Source organism: Neovison vison, chromosome 1 (assembly GCF_020171115.1).
Source record: "Neovison vison isolate M4711 chromosome 1, ASM_NN_V1, whole genome shotgun sequence".
NCBI classification, from domain to species: domain Eukaryota; kingdom Metazoa; phylum Chordata; class Mammalia; order Carnivora; family Mustelidae; genus Neogale; species Neogale vison.
The window spans coordinates 274,350,198-274,374,354 of NC_058091.1; the positions used below are offsets into that span (position 1 = coordinate 274,350,198).

At 46.0% G+C, this 24,157-nt stretch overlaps 1 protein-coding gene across 1 annotated transcript in view; it reads left to right on the forward strand.

Annotated features, from left to right (window-relative positions):
• The window catches only part of CCDC69 (coiled-coil domain containing 69), a 35,844-nt gene that overhangs the window by 6,896 nt on the left and 4,791 nt on the right, over nucleotides 1–24,157 (forward strand). The window contains exons 2-5 of the mRNA XM_044231127.1: nucleotides 9,675–9,744; nucleotides 12,258–12,364; nucleotides 12,877–12,964; nucleotides 23,363–23,436. Coding sequence (XP_044087062.1) covers nucleotides 9,675–9,744; nucleotides 12,258–12,364; nucleotides 12,877–12,964; nucleotides 23,363–23,436 — 339 coding nt within the window. The remainder of the gene's footprint in view (nucleotides 1–9,674; nucleotides 9,745–12,257; nucleotides 12,365–12,876; nucleotides 12,965–23,362; nucleotides 23,437–24,157) is intronic.

Genomic DNA, 24,157 nt, shown 5'->3' on the forward strand with positions numbered 1-24,157 from the left:
GGTAATTTGTTACAGCAGCACTGGGAAACTTGTACATCTTCAGGTTAATGACTCCCAACCCCTGCTCTCGCCCTCCACCGTCAGTCAAAGTGGGCAGCAAAAACCCCAAGGCCTCCCGTTTGGACCCATGGCTGCCCCCAGAAGAGTAGGGAGCATGGCAAGCAAAGAGGTGCTTGGGCAAGGCCAAGAGGCTTTTTCGGCCACCAGCCCCAGCTCCCGTGGGGTAAAGTGCCGCCCTGGGAGTCAGCCTCGCTCTGACTCTAGCCTCTGCCGCTCACTGGCTGGGGATCTGAGCTAGGAGGTCCTCCCCCTGGGCCTTGACGTCCTCATCTGTAAAATAACTGCCTTGGCTGATTTTAGGTTTCAAGAGAGGTATGTCTTCTTGTTGTTAATCCTTTGCGCACAAGTAAAACATGAATATATCCCTGTTTAAAAAATTCTAAGAATTTGGGTAATACTAAATCTCCCCCTCCTTGGCTACAACAGTCTTTGTCCTTTCTCTAGAAATGACAAGTGCCGGCTGTCTGTGCTTTTCTAGGGGCTTTTCTCTGTTCATTTGTGTGCATTGATGTACCGAGAAAAAAGACTTATTTTGCATATCCATGTTCTACTCCATGCCTTTCTAACTTTGTAGGCAAAATGTCCTCCATGGTTGAGACTTGTGCGTGACCTTGTGTACCTTCGTGTGTGGAGGCAGGCCCCACGACAGACATGCAGCTGGCTTCCAGTGTGTCCCTGTTACAGATGACATGCCCTGAGATCCCCGGGGAGGCACGGCTGTCCTCGCTAATGCGTGCTTCGCTGTGGGCAGTGCGGTTGCGGGGGTGTGGGACCCCGTGCCTATAACCTGGGGCAGGGGGAGCTACTGACTCCCCGTCACCCCCACCACCACTCCAGGCAATTACTGCCTCCCCACAGGGGCTGCTTGAGAACAGGGGGTGGTGGGAAGGGCTCAGGACACCTACCCGGGTCCTCCTGAGCAAGGGCGCCTCTTTTCTTGTCCTCTGGGGAAGCTCTCTTCACTCAGGGGTTGACAGCTGAGTGTCAGATCATCTGCCCGGCTCTGCCCTGAGCAAACGAGCCTGACGGGACTGATACAGGATGAGGTGGCAGGATGACCTCACTCTGCCCCTTCCCCTACATCCGAAGCATGTCAGCACTAGAAGGACTCCGATGTATCCTCAATTGCCCAAGTCCAGGCCACAGAGAAGAAGAAACCATAGCCAGGAGAGGGTCAGGTACTTTCCCAAGGTCACACAGCAAGTGGCAGGCCCAGATTTTAACCCACTGAGCCACCCAGGCGCCCTGCAAGCCCGAATTTTGACTCTAGACCCCCACGTGGGAGTTTGCCATTGGGTTGGAGAGGGCGGTGGACATCTGACATATTATCTCAGCCCTCGGCTTGTCTCTTCCTCTGCCTCGGCTGCTGACTTCATTCTCTGTCTCACTCCCTCAGGGTCTCAGGCGGACCCAAATGCTAGACTTGGTGCTGAGGGCCTTTGCCAACTCCAGGCCCTCAAAGCTGACCAGAACTGTGGACACCCGAAGAAGCTTGTAGCGGACAGGAAAACGTGGGCTCTGGGGAGAAAGACAAGGGATATCGTGCATTGGAAAGCCTTTCTCTCACTGTCTGTGAACAGGGCTGGGCCCCATGCTCAAGGCCTCCCGCATTGTCCACCAAGACCTCTCCGGGCTGGTGCTGAAGAGGGAAGTGGTTCTGTCCTCCTCTGAGATCTCACTTCTCAGTTGATCAGATAGAAGCACTAGAGACCACATCCGGCCCTTCCTGGGGAGCGCTGGGGGCCTCACAGGTGTTCCGAGAACCCGCGGTGCCCCGCAGCGGAACGCAGGGGTGCAGGCTGGCCCTCCAACCGTTAGGCCACCCTGATCTCCTAGCCACGCTGGTCTGTCCCAGGGCATGACACCACATGCTGAAACATGAATGAGGTGAACTAAATCTTCAGTGTCCCCAGCACGGTGAAAATGAAATCAAATTCAGGCATTCCTTGGGCGAAATGTTTCTGCCCGTCCGACTTAGAGATAGGGAAGCTGAGACCTGTGTCTTTACAGTGATCTTCCAACAGCGCCTCTGTGATTTGGGTGTGAATGCTCGTATTTCTCAACAGCTCTGGACATTTAGGCCCTGCCTTTCCTCCCCCTTCTGGAGGGGGCCCTCTGGGCCTCTGCACCACCCCACCCCTCCTTCCTGCCTCTCCATTCAGCCAATAGGCTCTGCCTGGGGGTTGTTAAGATTCTGAAACTACTGGTGTGGGCCCCACCCACGCTGAGTCTAGACACCGGAAAGGCAGCTCTGCTACAGCACAGGGGTGTGACCTGACTCCCCTGAGACCCCAGATCTGGTCTGTCCTCTCAGCTTTGGCTATGGGGATCAATCTGGTGTATGCATAAAGGAAATGGAAGGGCCTCCAGGCCCCCCCTTGAATCTGGATTCTCATTAGGGCTCTGCTTCCCTGCTTTGTGGCTTCTGACAAGTGTTATCCATCCCACCTCCGGGCCTCAGTTTCTCCATCTGGAAATAGGAAGCGGGGATTGGAATAAACAGTCTTAGGAATCCTTCCAACCCTGCCTTCTGGGTCCCAGGAAGCATTTCTCAACCAGAATGGGTGTGATAGAACTCTGTGGCTGAGGGAAACCAGGGGATAGGAAAGGAAGTAGTGACTTTTTTTTTTTTTTGAAAATTTTATTTATTTATTATTAGAGAGAGAGATTGAGAGAATGACCAGGAGGAGGGGCAGAGGGAGAAGCAGACTCCCTGTGGAGCAGGGAGCCTAATGTGGGGCTCAATCCCAGGACCCTGGGATCATGACCTGAGCCAAACAAAGGCAGATGTTTAACCAACTGAGCCACCCAGGCACCCAAGAGCTAGATAATGCTTACGGGGCCTCTGATTACTAAATTCTCTAAGCGAAGCAGAAATAATGAGGACCACTCTGACTGATACCACTCACTCAGAAATACACGAAGCCCGAAGGCCCTTGGAAAGCATGGAGTGATGGTCCCTACAGCAAGGTGAGACCACGTGTGGTCAGGAAAGCCTGGCCATGCTCAGGGCTGCTCCTGACTCCCATCCTAGCAGGGGCCCCAACATAAGGAATGGCTGGGCAGCTTCTGTCTGAGCGGCTTCTGCCTTACTCACCGTTGCCTGGTGCAGCTCACAGTTTAAGGAAAATTGAGGCGTCTACCCCAAAGGCTTTAGTACAGGACTCTGGAAATTCACCCCAAAGTACCACAACCTGGAGAACATTCAACAGAGCCCTCCGAGGTCGTGTTCATGCTGGTGGCTTTCACACACCACCTGAACTTTATGCTTACCAGAGGGCTTAACTTGCTGAACATCAAAGATGCTGTATAGAATTACAGACTGTTGGAGGTGAAGGTTCTCTGTGATCACTCCATCCAACCTGCAAAATGAAATTTGCCTTTCTTGCATGCTATCAGTGACGGAGAACTCATTATCACCACCAAACCCCCAACTCTAGGGTAAGGCAGCCTATCTCTGTCTGGGATGGTTCTGAAATTCTACTTCATGTTGAACTGAAACTTCTTGGAACTTCTAGTCCTTAACCACAAGCCTGCCCTCCGAGGCTGCGGACCACACACTAGCAGCTTCTGCCTCACGAGATTTGAAGGCAGAGATTTGAAGGCAGCAGCCAGGTTTTCTTGCCTGTTCTTGAGGCTGACCAACGATTGTTAACAGTAGCTCCTGTAATCTGGTTTGGGGCTCCTTCCACGTGTTGTCAGCTCCATTTGGATGCATTCCAGTTTGTCAATTGTTAGAGAAGCATATCCTTGGGGGTCTCACTGGACTCGATGTAAGCTCATCTGGCTTCTCCACAGCTCTGGCCACCACACTCCTACTCTGCCCAGACTCTGCACCCATAACTGGCAGCCACATCCTGCCGCAGACCAGGTTCGTTTCAGGTTGGACTCAAAGCAGGGCTCTGGCCTGGGCTGGACCAGAACTGGGTGTGTGTTACCAAGATACAAGGGTGCTGTTTCTGGCCTCCATAGTGGAAGGGCTGTCCTGGCTTTCGGAAGAATGAACAGAACACCTGTTCCGACCCTGACGTGTGGCAGATATAGAAATTGAGGTCCAGCGCAGGCAAGGGACTTGCCTAAAGTCTCATAGAAAAGCTGGAACCCGGGACGCCTGGGTGGCGCAGTTGGTTGGACGACTGCCTCCGGCTCAGGGCGTGATCCTGGAGTCCCGGGATCGAGTCCCACATCAGGCTCCCAGCTCCATGGGGAGTCTGCTTCGCTCTCTGACCTTCTCCTCGCTCATTCTCTCTCTCACTGTCTCTCTCTCTCAAATCAATAAAATAAAATCTTTAAAAAAAAAAAAAAAAAAAGCTGGAACCCGGGTCTCCTGGTGTCTCCCTCAGTCCTGAGTTCTCCCTACATCCTGTGCTGCCAGCTGCCCCCCTTTCGCTGTCTTCTCCCAGTTTCTGTTGACTCAGGAAACCCCACTGACCCTGCTATCCCTTTTCCAGAGCTCAGTCCGGATGCCAGCCCTGGGCCTCCCTGCTCTGCTTTTGGAAGGGGAAATTCTTGTGTCTGTCTCCCAGCTCCTGTCCTCTCCCACCACAGGGTGATCTCTGCTCAGTGGCCTCTGAGGAGGGAGCTGCCCGAGCCCCAGCCTGCGGATTTTCCATGTGCTCATCAATTCCTGCTCAGCTCTGGGCTACGTGTCCTTAGGCTCCTGTGAGCATCAGAGCTGCCTGCACAGACTGGCCGATTAGAGCTCCCCGGCACACCCACCACCCTTGGATCCTGTGGGTCTAGAACTGGGCGCCGGAGGCTGTGTAAAGCAAAGATTCCAGGAGGTTCTAATACAGGAGATCTAGAGACCACATTCCTAGAAATAGTGTTCTGGGCATCATAGCAGACGCTGGGACAAATCCAAACATGGGTTTCAAACATGGTCCCTGTCCTCAAGGAGCCCCTTGGCCTCGTTGGAGAAACATAGGAAACCAGGTAGATCCCCACATGGGTGTCCAAGCAGGCGCCCAGGCACAGAGCTGCTGGGGACTAACTCAGTGCTGGGGAGAGACAGAGAGGAAACGTGACAGGTGCTCAGTCTGGAAGCCTATGGAACCATGGAGCGTGCGTCATACTGGGATGAATGCCTTGGGATGGCCTCGAACACAGGGATGTGCCCACTGGGGCCAGGAGTACAACAGGCTTGTTTGGTTTGGGTCTAGCAAATTTGCCAATTTTTTTAAAGAAGTAATACTAGTTAGTCCCTGTTGGCAGGGCTGCCGTGAAACGGTCCTTATCGTGCGCCAACAGTGGGTGCATTCACGGGTAGAACCTTTACAGAGGGTAAAGCCGGTGGTTTTGGATGGGTAAAAAAATCATATAAATCAGCAAGTGATTAGTGAAAGCATAATTTGGAAATTAAGAAATGGAAATAAATGAAGTATTCATGCAGATTGTTAAACGATTGAACTCGTTCACAAAGATGTAATATTTGAGTCCGTCAAATTAATGTAGCTACAGCACACTTAATGCCGTATCGTAAAGGCTCATAATACATTTGAAAAAGTACAACATAAGGAAGTTTTTGTAATGTTCCAGTAATTAATAAATAGATCTATTATTACTACTACTACAATTGGAGGGAGATGTTTACAAATATTTATTAAAGAAATAGGGAGAAAAGAGGATGTTCGCCTGAGGACAGATGATGGGGAGTCTTTTTTTTTTAAGTCATATAAGTGGAAAGAGCATGAGTACAAGGAGGGGGAGAAGCCAGCAGACAGAGGGGAGAAGCAGACTCCTCACCAAGCAAGGAGCCCAAGGAAGAACTTTATCCCAGGACCCTGGGATCATCACCTGAGCTGAAGGCAGACGCTTCACTGACCGTCTGACCGCTTCACTGAGCCACCCAGGCATCCGGTGATAAGTCTTGGACGTCGCTGGAAGCTGTAATCCTGGGAGTCATTTCGACAGGATCTGGGGACTCGAGCACAGGGTCCCGGCCTGCCTGTGGTCCAGTGGCGGAGAATTTTTCATCTTTCTGTGGTGGTGATCTGGCAGAAGACAGTCTTTCATGAGCTCAATGATCTTACTTCAGGCCAGTCTCAGGGAGACCTACCAAAGCACTACAGGGCCTTTGTTCTTTCCCTGCTTTCCAGACAGAGCGTAATAAACTCGGGCAATCTTTGAGCTCTCAGAATATGCCAGACACTCTAGGGCCATTATCCCATCTAATCCTTAAAATGATCACCTGAGGAAACCCAGGCTCGGAGAGGCCATGCTGTCACACATTGTTAAATTTAGGATGTGAATCCTGGTGTGGGTGATTCTAGAATCCCAGAGTTCTTTTTTTTTTTTTTTTCCCTTTTTTAGTTTTTATTTATTTATTTATTTTAGAGATAGGGAGGGGCAGAGGCAGAAAAGCAGAGTCCATGCTGAGCCCAGAGCCTGACTTGGGGATTGATCCCACAGCCCCAAGATCATGACCTAAGCCAAAACCAAGACCTGGATGCTTAACCAGCTGAGCTATCCAGGCACCCCTGGAATCCCAGGGTTCTTAACCACACTGCTCCTGTCTCTACTGTGCTGAGACCTGGTTCTAATGTTGAGTTTGCCATCTAGGCACAGTGTCCCCATGTCCTGCCTCCCTGGGTTTCCGGTGATAAACTTGGATGTGAGTACTACAAAGAGGAGCAGAGGTCAGAGGCTGACCTCCACCACGGGGATCCACTAAGACTTTCTTGACCCTATACCTAGCAAAGGAGGGAGCAGGAACCCAGAGGAGGGAAGAGATTTGTTCAAGGTTGTAGAAGAGCTGGGACCAGAATTCGGGAATTCTCAGTCCCATGAAAACACCCCCAGGTTAGTGTAACCAGTGGTGGCAATGGGGAATGAGACAACTATTGATCTCCCTCCTTCCAAAACCCCGGGGTACAAAGGTTGGCTCCTTTCACTTCCCCAGACTTGCTTTGACAATTTCCCTGACTTGGGCCTGGGCCAGTCATCCCCTCTCTCGTGGGCGGAGAGAGCCAACTCTTCAGGTCTTCACCCTTCACCGGGTGGAAGGAGACCTTGAATGTCAGGGATACTGGCCCCCGAGGGCCAGTGGGAAGGCACGGTGTCTTGTTCCATCTGCCAGGGGCTCCCGCTGCACCACGCTCTGTGCCAGGCACTGTGGGGCAGGAACAGAAGGTTGTAGAAGCCTGCCCTTGACTTACCTTCCTTCCCCAACCAGAAGCATGCTTTCTAGCAGCAGCTCAATCATTCTTGAGCTGAGGAAATTGTTAATAATTGTATGCGATAACTGATGTTTAAAAATCTGTGACCAGAGTAAGAAGTATAGTTAATTGAACATTTTCATACCCTTTCCACAGGCTGGCTTATTTTTTTTTTTAAGTATCTCTCACTTTTTTTTTTCTTTTCTTTTCTTTTTTTTTTTTCCTTTTAGAGAGGGAGGGAGGTAGGGGGCAGAGGGAGGGAGAGAATCTTAAGGAGACTCCACCCCCAGTGTGGAATCCCAACAGCCCGGAGCCTGATCCATCTCCTGAGCTGAAAGCAAGAGTCTGATGCTCAGCAGACTGAGCCACCCAGGTGCCCCTTTTAAGTGTTTCTTAAAATGAGATCTAGAATTTTTTTTTCATTTTTTTAAGAGCATCTTTTTTTTTTAAAGGGATAGTTGACAATATAAACATTACATTAGTTTCAAGTGTACAACAATGATTCAGTGTATGCATATATTATGAAGTGATCACCACAGTAAGTCTAGTTAACATTCAGGAACATTTTGAGATGTCTGGGTGGCTCAGTTGGTTGAGCGTCTGCCTTCAGTCAGGTCATGGTCCCAGGGTCCTGGGATCGAGCCCCACATTGGGCCCCCGGCTTGGCAAGGAGTCCCTTCTTCCTCTGCCTCTTCCCCCTGCTCTGCTCTCTCAAATAAATGAATAAAATCTTCAAAAAGAAAAAAAAAGTGATGTTATATATTTTAAAAAGACATCCAAGAACATCTTTAGAAGTTACAGAATGGCTTAATTTATATTTTTTAATCCCAGATTCTGGTCCAGTGGCTAGTGTCAGGCCTTGGCTGACTTTCTGCCTATCTGGGGTAAAATGAGAAAATTAAAGGTTTAAGTGTGTGTATAACATTGGGTAAGGATGTCAGTTCCCCTTTCCTGGAAGGGTGTCTTGAGCTTTCCTTACTGTATTTTAGGTTAGAGAAGGTCCTCTGTTTTATGAAATGATGGTGTTAGTCTGCAGATAATGTTCTCAGAATCCTTGGTGGTCAACCCATATCAACTCTCCTATTAAAAAATATTATTTACGGGGCGCCTGGGTGGCTCAGTGGGTTAAAGCCTCTGCCTTCAGCTCAGGTCATGATCTCAGGGTCCTGGGATCAAGCCCCGAGCCTGCTTCCTCCTCCCTCTCTGCCTGTCTCTCTGCCTACTTGTGATCTCTGTCTGTCAAATAAATAAATAAAATCTTAAAAAATATATATTATTTACAAAACTCAAAAATCTGGGAACCACTGACTCTGCTTTGGGATTTAGCCCTTTGGCATCAGTTTCCTACTTTAAACAGATTCAACTAGTACTGGCCCAGGTTGGTGAAAAAGCCCATAGGTATGGCTCAAGCCCTTGACTCTGCCAGTTATTCACTAACCACCTTGACTGAGTCCTCACCTCCCTTAGCCCCAGCCTCCTCTTCTGTAAATTGCAGATATTCCTATTTCCCAGGATCATTTTGAAGATCAGCTAAGGTAGTGTGGATAAGACATCATAGTGCCTAGTACATCATGAGTATGGTGTCTTACCCCCAGCTGTCAAGGGAGATACCACTACCTCCTTATCGTTGGCAAAACACCCTTCTAATAAGCATGGTAGAACCATGGCCTAGACTTCTCCTTTTCCTCCTCCTCCTCCTCATCATCATCATCCTTCTTCTTCTTCTTCTCCTCCTCCTCCTCCCCCTTCTTCTTCTTCCTCAAGAATTTATTGACTCTTTTGAGAGAGAGAGATGGAGAGTACAAGCAGGGGGAGGAGCAGAAGGGGAGGGAGAGGGACAAGCAGACTCTTGAGCTGAGCATAGAGTGACACCGGGCTCAATTCCAGGACCCTGAGATCATGACCTGAGCCTAAACCAAGAGTTGGATGCTTAACCGACTGAGCCACCCAGGTGCTCCCTACCCTCCACCCCACGGCTTGGTGTTCTGATGCTTTGCCCCAAATACAGGGAACTTGGAAAGAAGACATGGTAACCATAGTTCCTGAGAGGAAAGGGTAATTGTCTCTGAACTAGAGTTTGGAAAGTTTCAGCTGTAATTGGGTTGAGAGTAATAGCAAAAGGTCTGGCCAAGGCTGGAAGAAGGAAGAGGTGGGGAGGGCCTCATGGATGATGGCACAAACCACGAGAATCTAAGGAGAGGTCAACCAGCAGCAAACTCCCCACTGAGGGTTTCCCTGGTGATGATGAGAAATCCTACTCGGGGAACCCTTTCCCACAGAGGGAGTGCTGCCTTTGGCTAGTGAGGGAGGCAGCCTAAGTAACTATATCCAAGGCAAGGTCTGGCATAGCTGGATGTTGGTCCTGTCTTGCCTTTGGAAGGATCCTACTATAGCATCCATCCTTACACTGACTTCCTACCCTCTACCTTTACCTCATTGTTGTCTCATTTCTTCCAGAGGCGCCAAAAACCAGATCAGCCACTCAGACCAGAGCCACAGGAACTAGGTCCCCTCAATGGGGATACAGGTGAGTAGCCAGCCTCATAAATGCCCTCCCTACCCTCCATGAGGTTTCCTACTTTATAATCAACAAAGCTGATACAGCTATTTAATTATCTCATGAGATCTTAGGTAGGTTACATTAATAACAGTATCATGTCTAAAATCAAGGAGGTGATACTCCTGACTTGTACTTGCCTCTTCCTGGCTACTGATACCACACCTGGGGTGCTGAGTTTTTTTCTGGAAAGTACCTTTTCAGGAGAATCCAGAAAAATTGGAGGGAGAACAGTGGAGACAGATCAGGCTGGTGAGGAATCTGGAACCCAGTACTGTAAGGAGGACTTAAAGGAGCAAAGGATGTTCTACCTGGAAAGAAGATGCTGCAATAAAACACAACAGGTCTCCCCAAGTCTGCAGTGCCCTCAGAGAGAAGAAAGATAAGCCTTGTTCAGTGTGACCCAGAGGGTCAGTACAAAGGCCTCAAGGTGGCAAAAACAGGCAGGCAGAATTCAGTTCAATCTCAAAGGATGTTTTGTGTGATTGATGATTTAAAACCGCCAGAGCTACCTAGTAATAAAATGAGCTCTCCATCTCTGAAAGGGTTCAGTTACAGACTGGAGACTGGCGGGGCCATTGTAGACGACGTTTAAGTACCAGATAAGCAACTGGACCCGAATTCAGAGGTTCTGTAATCTGCCTGTGCACAAGAATTAGCTGGGGGAACTTCAAAGATACACATTCTGGGGCCCTGCTGCAGACCAGCTCAACAAGAGTCTCTGGGAGTGGGGTTGAAGACTCCGTCCTGGTGGTGATGGTCTGTCTTTGTTCAAAGCCTCTCTCTGGCCAGGGCTAGTCCAGGTACTGGTCTTGTGGACCAACGTTTGGGACTCTGAGCCCAATGGTTTGTAAGAGTCTGGGGTTTTCTGAAATTGACCACGGCTGTCCCCCAGGACCCAGGGCACTGACTTGCTCCCTCCAACCTGACAGGCAGCCCAGGGCTGGCTTCCTGGCTAGCAGCCCCACTCCTCAGCTTTTTCCTCATGCTCTTTGCCACCTCTGTCTCTGGTGCTCTGCAAAAATAATATGACCATTAATGACAATGCCAACTACATCCGTGACGCCACCCCTCTAATGGTTGTCGGGAGCAATAATGATTCTCCAGAGAGCATTCAGTAAACAAAGCAGCACATTTATCGAGCTATTTCTAAATGCCTGGCATGATGCTTCCTGCTCTGTGTGCATCAGCAGGCAGGGTGAGGTGGCCATCAGGAGGTCTTGCCATGGGATCAGACTGTGCAGGTTCCAGGCCGGGCCCCGACTATGAATGGTGTGATCCTGGGCCAGTTGCGTAACTTCTCTGTCCGTCAGTTTCCTCTTCTGTGAAATGGGGACAAACATAGTCCTCACCACACTGGGTTGTTGTGAGGACTGAGTGCTCCCTATGTGGCCCCTGAAACAGGGCTGGCATGTTCCTGGGCACAGTAAGCTCTCAGTATGCCTTACCTTGTTGGTGTTATTTCTGTCGCCATCATTTCCTGATTTGATCATCTCCACAGTCCTGTGGGCTAGGTGTTACTATTATCTCGATTTCCCATATTGGGTAACTGAGGCTCAGAGAGGGTGGGTCAAACCTTAGGGCACACCCAGAGCCTGTTGGACTCAGAGTGGCATCGGCAGGGCCCGTTTCTGGATTTTCCATAAGCAAGGGCTAGACTTCCTGTTTGCATCTGCTTCCCACTCACAGCAGCCCCTCTGCCTCCATTTTGGTGGGGGGGATGCTAAAGATCAGGGGTCCCACACTCAGATACTCACAGGTCCCAGCAGGCAAAGTGAGTGGTGAAGTGGTCCCTCAGGAGAGACAGGCAAGGTCTGTGGCAAACAGCAGAGCCCCATCCTGGATGAAGCAGGAGACAGCTGTGCTTCGGCTTTGGGTCCTGGTTGGCGTGAAGGTACACACTGCCAGGCCTTCAGCTTCTTCAAGAAAACTTAGAAGTCTGTGTATGAAGTAAAAGTTGCCCAGTTATTAAGCCTTGGCAACTTTTTTTTAAATCATTTTTTAAAAGGTTTTATTTATTTATTTGAGAGAGAGAGAGAGTGAAAGCCAAAGTTGGGGACCCAGGGAGGAGGAGGAGCAGACTCCCCACTGAGCAGGGACCCCAGTGCGGGACTCGATCCCAGGACCCCGGGATCATGACCTGAGCTGAAGGCAGATGCTTAACTGACTAAGCCAACCAGGTGCCCCCCTTTTTTTACTTTAGATATTTGTGTGAGCAAAGAGCACTGTTATGGGCTGAGTCCGTCCTGTGAGTTACCAGCTCTGCTGCAGATCATAGGGGGCAGAATGAGACCACTGGCCCCCACACTGAGGAGTGTCTCCAAAGCCAGAGAGATGTGAGTGGCTGCCACTGGAGGTTGCTCCCAACTGACACCATTCTTGAGGTGGAGCCTGGAGTTCTCACCCCTTCGCCCTGGCTTCCCATAGGGAAGACCCTGGCCTCACCCCGGCTCTGTGTGAATTTTTTGCTTCCTCACCCGTAGCCCCAGCCATCCAGCTCTGCGCATCTGAGGAGGCTGAGGAGTACCAGAAGGAGATAACCAGAATTCTCCTGCAACACGAAGAGGACAGGAAGAAATGGACACAACAGGTGAGACCAGGTGACACACAACCCTTCTCTCTTCCTCTTGCTCAGCCAACCTTGCCCTATGCCAGAATGAGGACCACCTTTGGATTTTGGTGTTCTAACTACCTCTTATGCCTTTATCAAGAAGGAAGTTCTTTATCTTTTGAATAAATATTTGTAATTGCTTGCATATAATTCATTATATTCATTGTATGCAGTGCAAGATCGGTAAACGCTAACACAGTAGAAAGACTTCCTGCCTGGAGTGGGCATCAAGATTAGAAGACTCCTACATTCCTCCCACCTAGACAGCTCTCTGGGAGCCCCCTTCTAAGATCTAAAGAAGGCAGTCAGCGACACCTGCTGTGTCCTGATGGTCTTGTGCCCACTCTGAGCTCAGGTCATTCCCATCGCTCAGATGATGGGATGGGACTCTAATCACCAACCTCTACGAAGCTCCAGGGGCTAGTGTGTGAATAAGAGGGGCTGCATTGAATCTGCTCATTCTCATGCTGGGGGCTACTTCCTGTCCCCAGGAGGAGGAGGACAGGAAGCTAGAGCTTGGAGAGAAGCTAGATGAACAGAGAAGAGTCCTGGAAAGAGAGCATGAGGAGACCCTGCAAGGTAAGAATGGAGATTCTTTGCTACCCAGGGTGTGGAGGGCCCCTTCTTTTGTCCCCACCTTCCGAGTTCACAAGCGGACTCCCACTGGCTCCCACCTCCTGTCTCTAGCCCCTCCCTCCCTCTGCTGGGCCCTCCCCCTGCCTCTGACTGCCCCCTCATGCCTCTGGTCCACAAAGAGTTGGCTGCTTCAGGGCTGGAGTCTTCAGGGTCCTTGGACTTGTCCTTTTGGACATAACTTTAAAACTGACATCGTGCTTTGTCTAACCTTATTGGAGAGATTTTTTTCCCCCTTTTCATTTTAAAAGCAATTCATATTCCTTAAAGGAAATTTGAAAAATCTAGACAAATAGAATTTTTAAATATCTATATTCCTTTCCTACAACAATGACAGGTCTTAAAATTTATAGTTAGGTTATTTTTTTTCAAATACTTTTTTCCCTTTTATAATGTGATGTGACCATCATAAAAGCTTAGAATCTATGGGTTAAACAAAATGATCTTAGAGTATCATGGTTAGGACCTCAGGCTTTCCAGGTACAGTCCCTGGGTTGGAATCCCAGCCTCTCCTCTGACTCTCACTGGCTGTGTACCCTTGAAGAATTGGGTTAACTTTGTTCATAGGGTCTTTATGAGAATTAAATGATTTGATGCACAGATAGATAACTTAGAACAGTACCTAATATTTCACAAGATACTTAGTGAACAATTGTTAGTACTTATTACTTTCTTATTGAGAAAATTAAAATTGTATGTAATTCCACCAGAACTAGTCCCTGTTACTATTTTGATATAGATCCCTTTCATTCTGTGTGTATGTGTGTGTGTGTGTGTGTGTTTACGTGGGATATTCATCTACACACATCACACACAGACTTTGGAGAGAAGGAGATAAATTGTTCTCACTTTGACTTCTACTAACATCTTGTCATTAAACTTCTATAGCAGAAGTTTTAGTAATTACACTGCCTTCCAGTGTCAGTCTTTGTTCATTTAACTGAGCCCCATTCGTTAGGCATTTGGGTGATTTCAAACTTCTGCCATTGTTTATAATAGCAATGATACTTCCACAGTGAACACTGTCTTGTAAAATCCTGGCCACATTCATGATTTTATCTTTAGAATAACCTTCTAGTAGAAGTGGTGTGACAAGGTTTACGTATTTATTTTTAATTTTGGTAAAATACACGTGAGACAGTTACCATTAGTGATATTTTGTACACCCAAAGTGCCCTGCCACCGTCACCCCATCCTGATCCAGTACACGCTTATCACCCTGACAGGGAGTCCCGTCCCCACCAAGCAGTCACTCCCTGCCCCTCCCCAGCCTCCTTGTTCCTGGCAGCCACCAGTCCACTCTCTGGCCTTGGTTTTGTCTGTTTGGGACATTCACTAAATGACATCATGCCATCTGTGGCCCCCCATGTCCAGCTTCTTCACCCAGCACAATGTTTGCTGGGCATATCCCTGTGGCACTGTACATTTTGCACTATTTCTTTATTTCCCCTCCCATTTTAAAAGCTAGTCCATTCCTTTTTATGGCTGAGTCGTGTTCCCTTCTCATTGGCATGGACACGCCACACTTCGTAAACATACTTTGTAAAGTTGATGAACACCTGGGCTGGCTCCACCCTTTGGCAACCGTGAATAGTGCCGCTAGGACGAGCACCTGCTTGGACACCCACTTTCGGTTCCCTGGGTGTATTCCCCGCGGTAGGTTTGTGGGGTCATTCAGCAAATTTGTGCTCAGCTTTGTGAGAGACAGCCGAACAGTCTGCGACAGCAACGGCACCACTCTGCATCCTCACCAGCGACGCCCAAGGGTTCCAATTGCCCCACATCGTTGCCAGTCCTTGTCATTTTCCCTTGTTATTGTTGCTATTGTTGCCATCCTAGTGCCGCTGGAGTGGTAGCTCATGGTGGTTTAGATTTGTATTTCCCTAATGCCTAATTATGCTGAGCATCTTTTCATGTGCTTTTTGGCCATCTGTATGTCTTCTTTGGAGAAGGTTGGGGTACATTTGTTTTTTAAGATTTTATTTATTTGATAGAGAGATCACAAGTAGGTAGAGAGGCAGGCAGAGACAGAGGGGGAAGCAGGCTCCCCGCTGAGCAGAGAGCCCGATGCAGGGCTCGATCCCAGGACCCTGAGATCATGACCTGAGCCAAAGGCAGAGGCTTAACCCACTGAGCCACCCAGGCACCCCATTGGGTACATTTTTAATGTTATTGAAACAGACCTTATACCAGTGTTTCCTTTCATCATTGGTATTTGCATGGTCTTTCTTGAGAACTGTCTTTTAAAAATATAGGTAGGATTGTTTTTTTAAATAGATAGATTTGAGAGAGAGAGAGAGAGAGAGCACAAGCAGGGGGAGGAGCAGGGGAGAGGGAATAGGAAGGGGAAGAATCTCAAGGAGACTCCATGCAGAGCCCGACTTAGGACTTGATCGATCTTACGACCCTGAGATCATGCCCTGAGCTGAAACCAAAAGTCAGATAATCAAATCACTAAACCACCCAGGTGCTCCTCAGTTAGGATTATTTTATGTGTAAAATTTTAGATCCTATTCTTTTCATTTAACATTGTTTCCAACATGCTTCCAAATAATTATGCTGCTTGTAAATGTTGATAAAGTTAGGCCTTTGCATACACGGTTTTCCTTATATCTTGAGTCTAGACTTCCAGATTTTAACTGCTGTAAATAACACCACACTAAACGTCTTTTGCATAAAGATGTGCCCACATTTCACGATATGTCCTTAGATTCCCAGAAATGGAATAACTAGAACAGAGGTCTGAACAATTTTAGGATTCTTGAAACATATTGCAACATTAGCACAAAATGTTTTGGAATGGATTTGAAGCCCTAGCCCTGGGAATCTGAAGAGCTGTGTTTTAACTCTAAAGTGCTGCGCAATGTTGGGCCTGTCACTCAACCTCAGCTCTGTTTCTGTATCTCTAGAAGCTACCTTGAACCTCAGGTCACTTTTCATATCTCTAAAATCTACCTTCCCCTTGTCAGGATGCTGTTGTAGGAAAACAGCTCTGTTCTCCATGCATTGCTTTGATACTATTTTCAGCATTATAAATATATTGATAAGAAAATTTTCCTCATGGAAAAATCCCACAGGAGAAGGGACTGCTTGTCTTGAGTTCTTCCCATCAGTTAGAATTCCTACATTATTATTTATAAATCACTTGGCTTATATTAGGTGGTACACCAGTGTGTGTTAAATGAATAAATAAAAACATAGTGGGAAGGAAAATATAGGATTTTATGTGTTTAGGGGACAACACATAGATAATTGGGAGAAGCTAGTAGTGGTTTTCACCTTTGACGATGCTTTGTTGTCTTTTATTTTCTCTCTTTTTTTTATTTTTTAAATTATCATACATTAAAATTGACTGTTTGGGGTATACAGTTCCCTAAATTCTAACACAGGTGTACATTCACAAAATCATACCGTACTCTGATACAAAACAGTTCCAACTCCCCCAAATTCTCTCAGGCTATCCTTTTTTTAACAAGATTTTATTTTATTTTATTTTATTTTATTTTATTTTATTTTATTTTATTAGAAAGAGAGAGAAAGCACACAAGCAGGGGGAGGGGTAGAGGGAGCGGAAGAGAGAATACCCAGCACTCCACACTGAACGGAGGAGTCTGACGGGAGCCTCCATGACAGGAGCCCGAGATCACCACCTGAGCGGAAACCAAGAGTCAGATGCTTAACTGACTAAGCCACCCAGGTGCCCCTCAGGCTGTCCTTCTGTCCTCAATTCCACCACTATTCCAATTCCTCTGTGTGGAATTACCACACAGGCACCCACTGATTTTCTCTCCATCCCTATAGTTTTGTCCTGTCAAGGTTGTTTTATAAACAAAGTAATACATGTTTTTTGATAGTGGCTTCTTTCACTCCTCATGGCATCTTTTTTTTTTTTCCCAAAGATTTTATTGATCTATTTATTTGAGAGAGAAAGAGAGAGGGAGCATGAATGGGAGAGGGGTAGAGGGACAAGCAGACTCCCCGCTCAGCAAGGAGCCAGACATGGGGTGCCCTCCCAGGACCTGGGATCATGACCTGAACTGAAGTCAGATGCTTAACTAACTGAGCCACCCAGGCAGCCCTCATCGTGATGTCTTTGAGATTTGTCCAAGTTACATGTATTAATAGTTCAGGTTTTTTTCCCCACTGCTGGGTTGTATTCCATTGTTTACTCATTCACTTGTAGGACATTTCGGTTGTTTCCATTTTGAGGCAAATGCGAATAGATCCTCTTCTGAACATTCATGTACGGATTTCTGTGTGTTCCTAAGTTTTCATTTTTCTTGGGTAGATAATGCAGGAGTAGGATAGAGCGGCCATATAATAAGTATATGTTGAGCTTTATGGGAAACGGGAAACTGGTTTCCTAAGTGGCCATGATGCTGCCTTCCCATGAGCCATATAGGATTTCCACTGTTCCTTCTTGCCCAACACTTGCCAATTTTTCTTTGAAGTTATAGCCATCCTAACTGGTGTGTGGTGATATCTCATCATGGATTTGATTTGCATTTCAGTAATGACTAAGGATGTTGACCATTTCTTCTTGTGCTTACTCACTGTCCGGGTATCATCTGGTCCAATGTCCATTCCAATCTCTTACCCATTCTGTAGCTTGCTTGTTCTTTCTGTTGAGTTTTGAGAGATCTTTATGTATTTTGGATGCAAGTCCTTTGTATTTGCAAATATTCTCCCCAAGGCTGGAGGGTGTTTTTTTTCTCATTCCCTTTACAATGTATATTATAAAGCAAAGCTTTTAATGTTGATAAATTCCAAATTTATTATTTTTTCTTTCATTCGTTATGCTTGAGGTATCATATCTTAGAAATTCTAACCCCAGGCAACAAAGATATTCTATGTTGTCTTCCAAAATATGTATGGTTTTAAGTTTTACATTTAGATCTATGACCCATATAATTGTGTGATTTTTCTTCTTTGGATGGTTAATATCATGGATTACACTGATTTGAATTTCAAATTTTGAACTAGCCTTGTATTCCTGGCATAAACCTTATTCAGTCACATTAATATATTCTTTTTTATGTATTGCTGAACTTGATTTGTTAATATTTTACTGAAGGTGTTTGTGTTCATGAGGGCTGTTGTTCTGTACTATCTGTCTGGTTTCAGTTGCAAGGTTTTCTTGCCCCATGGAATGAATTGAGAACTGTCCCTTCATCTTTCATTTCTGGAAGGGATTCTATAGAACTTGTATGGTATCATTTTTAAATGTTCAATAAAATTTGTGAATGAAACCATCTGTTCTCAAACATTTCTATTCCAGAAAGTATTTAAGTACAAATTCAAATTCTTGAGTAATTACAGGAATGCCCAGGTCATGTGTTTTACCTTAGCGAGTTTTGGCAGTTTGTGGTTTTTCAGGAATTGGTACATTTCATCTAAGTTGTCAAATTTATATGCATCGTATTGCTCATAGTAATCTCTTACTATTGTTTTAAATATCCTCTGTGTCTGTGGTCATATTCCTTCTTAATTTCTTGGTATTGGTAGTTTGTGTATTCTCTTTTTCTTTGTCAGTCTTGCTTAAGGTTTACCAACTTTATTAATCCTTTCCAAAAATCAGCTTTTGGTTTTATTGATGTTTTTCTCAATTTGTCCATTTTCAATCTCATTGATTCCTGTTATGTTTATTTCCTTCTCCTGGATCCTTTATATTCCGTTAACTCTTCTTTTTATGATTTCTTACACCAGGAGCTTATATTACTGATGTGAGACCTTTCTCCTTTTCTTACAGAAGCATTTGGTGCTACAAATTTCTCCCTAAGCACTGTATTTCTGCATCCCACAGATTGATGTGTTGTATTTTCATTTTTGTTCAGTTAAGAATATGTTCTAGTTTCCCCTGAGACTTCCTCTTTGGCTCATTGAACACTTATAAGTGTCTGGAGATTGGTAGTTGTCTTTCTGTGACTGATTTCTAGTTTGATTTCATTGTGGTCAGAGAACAGAGTTTGTATGTTGCTCCTTTTATAATTTGTTAAGGCTTGTTTTATGACTCAGGATATGACCTATCTTGTGAATGCTTCATGGGCACTTGAAAAATGTATTCTGCTACTGTAGGTTGTAGTTCATAAAGTGGTTAAATCAGGATATGGACAGTGCTCAGTTCTTCGATATTCTACTGATTTTATGCCTCCTTTTTCTATTGAATGCTAAAGAGTGTTGAAATTCCTCACTATAATTGTGTATATTTGTCTATTTCTCCTTTCAGTTCTGTTAGTTTTTGCTTCATGGATCTCAAAGTTCCTTTGTTAGGAATACAAGCATTTAGGATTGTCATGTTTTCTTAGAGAACTGACCTCTTCATCATTATGTAATGCCAATGTCTTCATCCCTGATGTTATTCCTTATTCTTAAGTGCACTTCATCTGAAATGAATACAGTCACTACTGCTTTCCTCTGATTCATGTTGCTTGTTCTACCTTTACTTGTGATCTACATGTGACATCTATGTAAAGTGAATTTCTTGTAAGTAGCACATAGCTGGGTGTTTTTAAATTTTTTTTTTATTTTCATTTTTATTTATTTATTTATTTGACAGAGAGATCACAAGTAGGCAGAGAGGCAGGCAGAGAGAGAAGGAAAAGCAGACTTGCCACTGAGCAGAGAACACGAAGTGGGGCTCGATCCCAGGACCCCAGGATCATGACCCGAGCTGAAGGCAGAGGCTTTAACCCACTGAGCAACCCAGGCACCCCGCTGGGTGTTTTTTTAAAGATCCAGTCTGACAATCTCTGTCTTTTCTTTAGCATGTTTAGACCATTTAGTTTGTGTTCGTACTGCTGTGGTTGGATGTAGGTCTGTCGTTTTTATGCTCTACATTTCTGTCCCTGCTTTCTTTTGGAGTATTTGAACATTTTTTAGTATTCCATTTTTAACTTGTCTCTGGTCTTTTTTACTATAGCTCTTTTTTTGTGTGATTGCTCTAAGAATTACAAAATAGTTAAGAGTCTACTTAGAATTCACATTCTGCTGCTTCCAGGGGGATGTAGAAAGCCTACCATCAAGATGCCTGGGTGGCTCAGTTGGTTGTGTATCTGCCTTTGGCTCAGGTCATGATCTTGGGTTTGGGGATCGACCCCCACATCAGGCTCCCTGCTCGGTGGGGAGTCTGCTTCTCCCTCTCCCTCTCTCCCTCACCCCCTGCTTGTACACTCCCACTCTCTCAAATAAAAAAATAAAAATCTTTAAAAAAAAAAAGAAAGAAAGAAAAGAAAGCCTGCTATCCTCTAGATCCCTATCCTCTTTCCTTTTTGTTGTACCGATCTTAGGTATGGCCTCCACATACACTGACTGCCCCATCAGACAGCGTTACACTGTTTATAACGTTGATTTACCATTAATCATATTTTAAAGAGCATGAGGGGAGAAAAAGGAGAAGACTAGTTTATTATATTACCCAGGCATTCACCAGTTCTGTTGTTCTTCTTATACTCTTGAAGTTCAGAAGTTGCCTTTGGTATCATTTTTTTTTTATCTGAAGAATTTCTTTAAGCAGTTCTTTTAGAAGGTCTGCAGATGAAAAATTATCTTAGTGTTTCTTCTTCTGAGAATGTCTTAGTTTCACCTTCGTTTCTGAGGACATTTTCACTGGCTATGGGATTCTAGATTTACAGTTCTTTTATTTTGGCAGTTTTTATTCCCTATTTATGTTCTTATTCTCTCTAGTCTCCAAGGTTTCTAATAAGAAATTCACAGTCATTTAAACTGTTGTTTCCTCTAAGTAATGCATTGTTTTTGTCTGGGTCTGTTCCATTTTTTTTTTTTTTGTCATTAGTTTTCAAAAATAATGTGTCTGGGGTTGCCTGGGTGGCTCAGTCGATAAGCATCTGTCTTTGGCTCAGATCATGATCCCAGGATTCTGGGATTGAGTCCTGCATTGGGCTCCCTGCTCAGGGCAGAGCCTGTTTCTCCCTCTCCCTCTGCCTGCCTCTCTCCCTGTTTGTGATCTCTCACTCTCTCTGACAAATAAATAAGTAAAATCTTAAAAAAAAAAAAAGATGTGTTTGGGTGTGGATTTCCCTGGGCTTTCCCTGTTTGGGGTTCAGTAGATGTCTCTAGTCTGTAGGTTTATATTTTGCAAGATTTGGGAAGCATTCAACCATTCTCTCTTCAAATATAGTTTCTGTACCATACTCTTTCTCTTCTCTTTCTGAGACTTTGATACACAAATGTTAGACGTTTTTTGGATTGTTTTATATGTCCCTGAGGATTTGCTCATTTTTTCCCAATTGTTTTTCTCTCAGTTGTTTAGACTGGATAATCTCTGTTGATCCATAGTCATGTTCACTGCCTCTTTATCCGTGTCATCTCTATACTGCTACTGAGCCCACCCAGTGAGTTGTTGTTGTTTTTTTAAATTAATTACATTTTTTAGTTCTAAACTTTCCTTTTGGTTCTTTTTAATAGCTTCTATGTATTTGCTAGGGCTTTCTATTTTTCCATTCTCTTCAAGAGTGCTCACCCTTACTTCATGAGACATTTTTGTATCAGCTGTCTTATAGTCTATGTCAATAATTCCAACATCTGTAGCATCCCAGTGTTGGCATCTGCTGAATGTCTTTCTCAGGCAAGTTGAGATTTTCCTGCTTCTTTGTATGCTGAGCCATTTTGGATTTTTATGCTGAGCCATTTGGATTTGCATGCTGAGTAATTATAAATGATATCATGAAATATTTAAAAACATGAGATTCTGAGTCTTGTTTAAAACTCTTGGTTTCACACTACTTCAAATTCTGGTCTTCTTGCCATATCTCCCTGCCACCATTTACTGTTCAGAGTCTGCAAATAGCTATTCCATCCATTCTGCCTGGGTTTTATAGCTACATTGAGTAGACAAACTGTATGGAGTGTACATCCTCCAGCTTACCTGGAATCAGAAATTGTCTTGATGGGCAAATGAACAGATTTGGCCCATAATTGGAAAAAATTCAGCCTGTCATTTTTATACAGCTGATCTCTTGAGTTTTGGACCGCTCTATCACATATATGTGACTGAACGTTGTTTTCTCTCTGTCACTGCCCACTGAGACACAAGCCCACTACCCGGGCCTTTGGTCATATGACACTTTTTTTTTCCTGTCCTCTATGTCCTACTTCCCATCCCACCCATTGATTGGTCACTTCCCCATTGTCTTCTTTCGGTTGAGACAACGTTGGAATTTTCCACAAGGGACCCTGTAGAGGAGGTGGGATAAGAAATATAATGACACTGATTTGGGGGAATAGTAGCAAATATGCACAGCACTGCCCAGTCTGGAGAGCCCTTGTGTGTCCTTTCCTCACATCATCCTTGGGTCATCCCTTAGAACAACTCATGTCACAGTTGACGCAGTAGAACTTTTTTTTTTTAAGATTTTATTTATTTATTTGACAGAGAAGGACAGGGAGAGAGGGAACACAAGGAAGGGTAGCAGGAGAGGGAGAAGCATGCTCTCCACCAAGCAAGGAGCCCATTGTGGGGCTCCATCCCAGGACCCTGGGATCAGGACCTGAACAGAAGGAGGACTTTGGGAGAAGGAGAAGAGAAGGGAGTTGGGGGAAATCGGAGGGAGAGACAAATGAACCATGAGAGACTGTGGATTCTGAGAAATAAACTGAGGGTTTTGGAAGGGAGGGGGGTGGGGGGTTGGGTGAGCCTGGTGGTGGGTATTAAGGAGGGCACGTATTGCATGGAGCACTGGGTGTGGTACATAAACAATGGATCTTGGAACACTAAAAAAATGAAGTGAAATAAAATAAAATAAAATAAAGAAGGCAGACACTTAACGACTGAGCCACCCAGGTGCCTGCAGTAGAACGTTTTAATATCTGAGGTGATCCTCTCAAGGTTCCTTGGTTGTGGAAGAAGCAGAATGACAACAAAGTAGATTTCCTGGCTCCAGAGCGAATGTACTTACTGCAGTTCTCTGCCCTGGTTTGAGAAATAATGACTTAATGGTTTCCAAGTTTGGGTAATCCAGCTTGCAAAACATCGGCCCTGTGCACGGTCATGGCCGACGAGTCAGATGAGCAAGCTTGCTGCAGGGTCTTTGGGTCTCAGCCTCTGAGAGTGCGGCGTGGGTGCGTCCCGCAATCTGGTAGGGCTCACGGCTCCTCCCAAGATATCATCTGTCTCCATTTCCATGAGCTTTCATTAAATCTCTACTATATTTCTGGCACAGCTGCACGCCCAGCAAACGAAGGATGAGTAAGACCACCCCCAGCCCTCCCGCCCCTGTGGGCCCCAGTTGATCGCCCAGGTTCTTCGGGCCTCATGGGGCCTGCCAGAAGGCTTTAGGGTAAAGTGCCTGGGTGTCTGAGCTCACGGAGGTCTCCTTTCCCTAACAGTCCTCCGGGCCTCGCATGAGCAGGAGAAGGAAGCCCTAACCCACTCCTTTCAGGAGGCCAAGGCGACTCTGCAGGTGAGAGGGAACTCGTGGCCATCTGTGCGGGGAAGGGGAGGACCTGCGGGAAAGCCGCCTGGCCTCTACTTAGGGGTGAGGGACAGAGGTGAGTGTTTTCTGTGCATCCAGACCCTCGATGTGGTGACTGAGCAATTAGCTCCAGAAGACTTGGTATGAGATCAGGGTTGGCCTATTTCTCTGAGAACTGTGCTTGGAGGATCTTGGAGACCTCATGGGCCAGATACCGTGGTGCGACCGGGCTGGCAGGTGGATATACAGGGAGCTTCGGAAGCACGAAGGAAGGCATCTGAGTCAATTTACCAGGTCAGGGCCTTCCCAGAGGGATGAAACCTTAGCTGGAACCTGAAGGATGGGTTGGAATTCTTCTGATGAAGAAGGGTAAGAGGAGTGCCCTAGGTAGGGAAAAACAAAAAACAGTGTGCTTAAAGACATAGAGAAGAGGGGGAAATGTGATTACCTGTAGAACTGAAAAAAGTCCAAGATGCCCCTGGGATGAAGAGTATGAGTAACCAGGGAACTAAGGCTGGTGAGGAGGCAAAGGCCAGGTGGTGGGGCCCATGAGCCATTTGAAAGGTGTGCTCTATCGTGAAGGTATTGGGCAAGGTTAGGATGTGGGAAGCTCTTGGAAGGGGGATGTAGGAGGCAAGAATATACTTGGCAATGGGAAGACGGAGAGGGAAAACTGAGGAAGTGCAGTGTCCGGCTTGGGTGGGCTTTC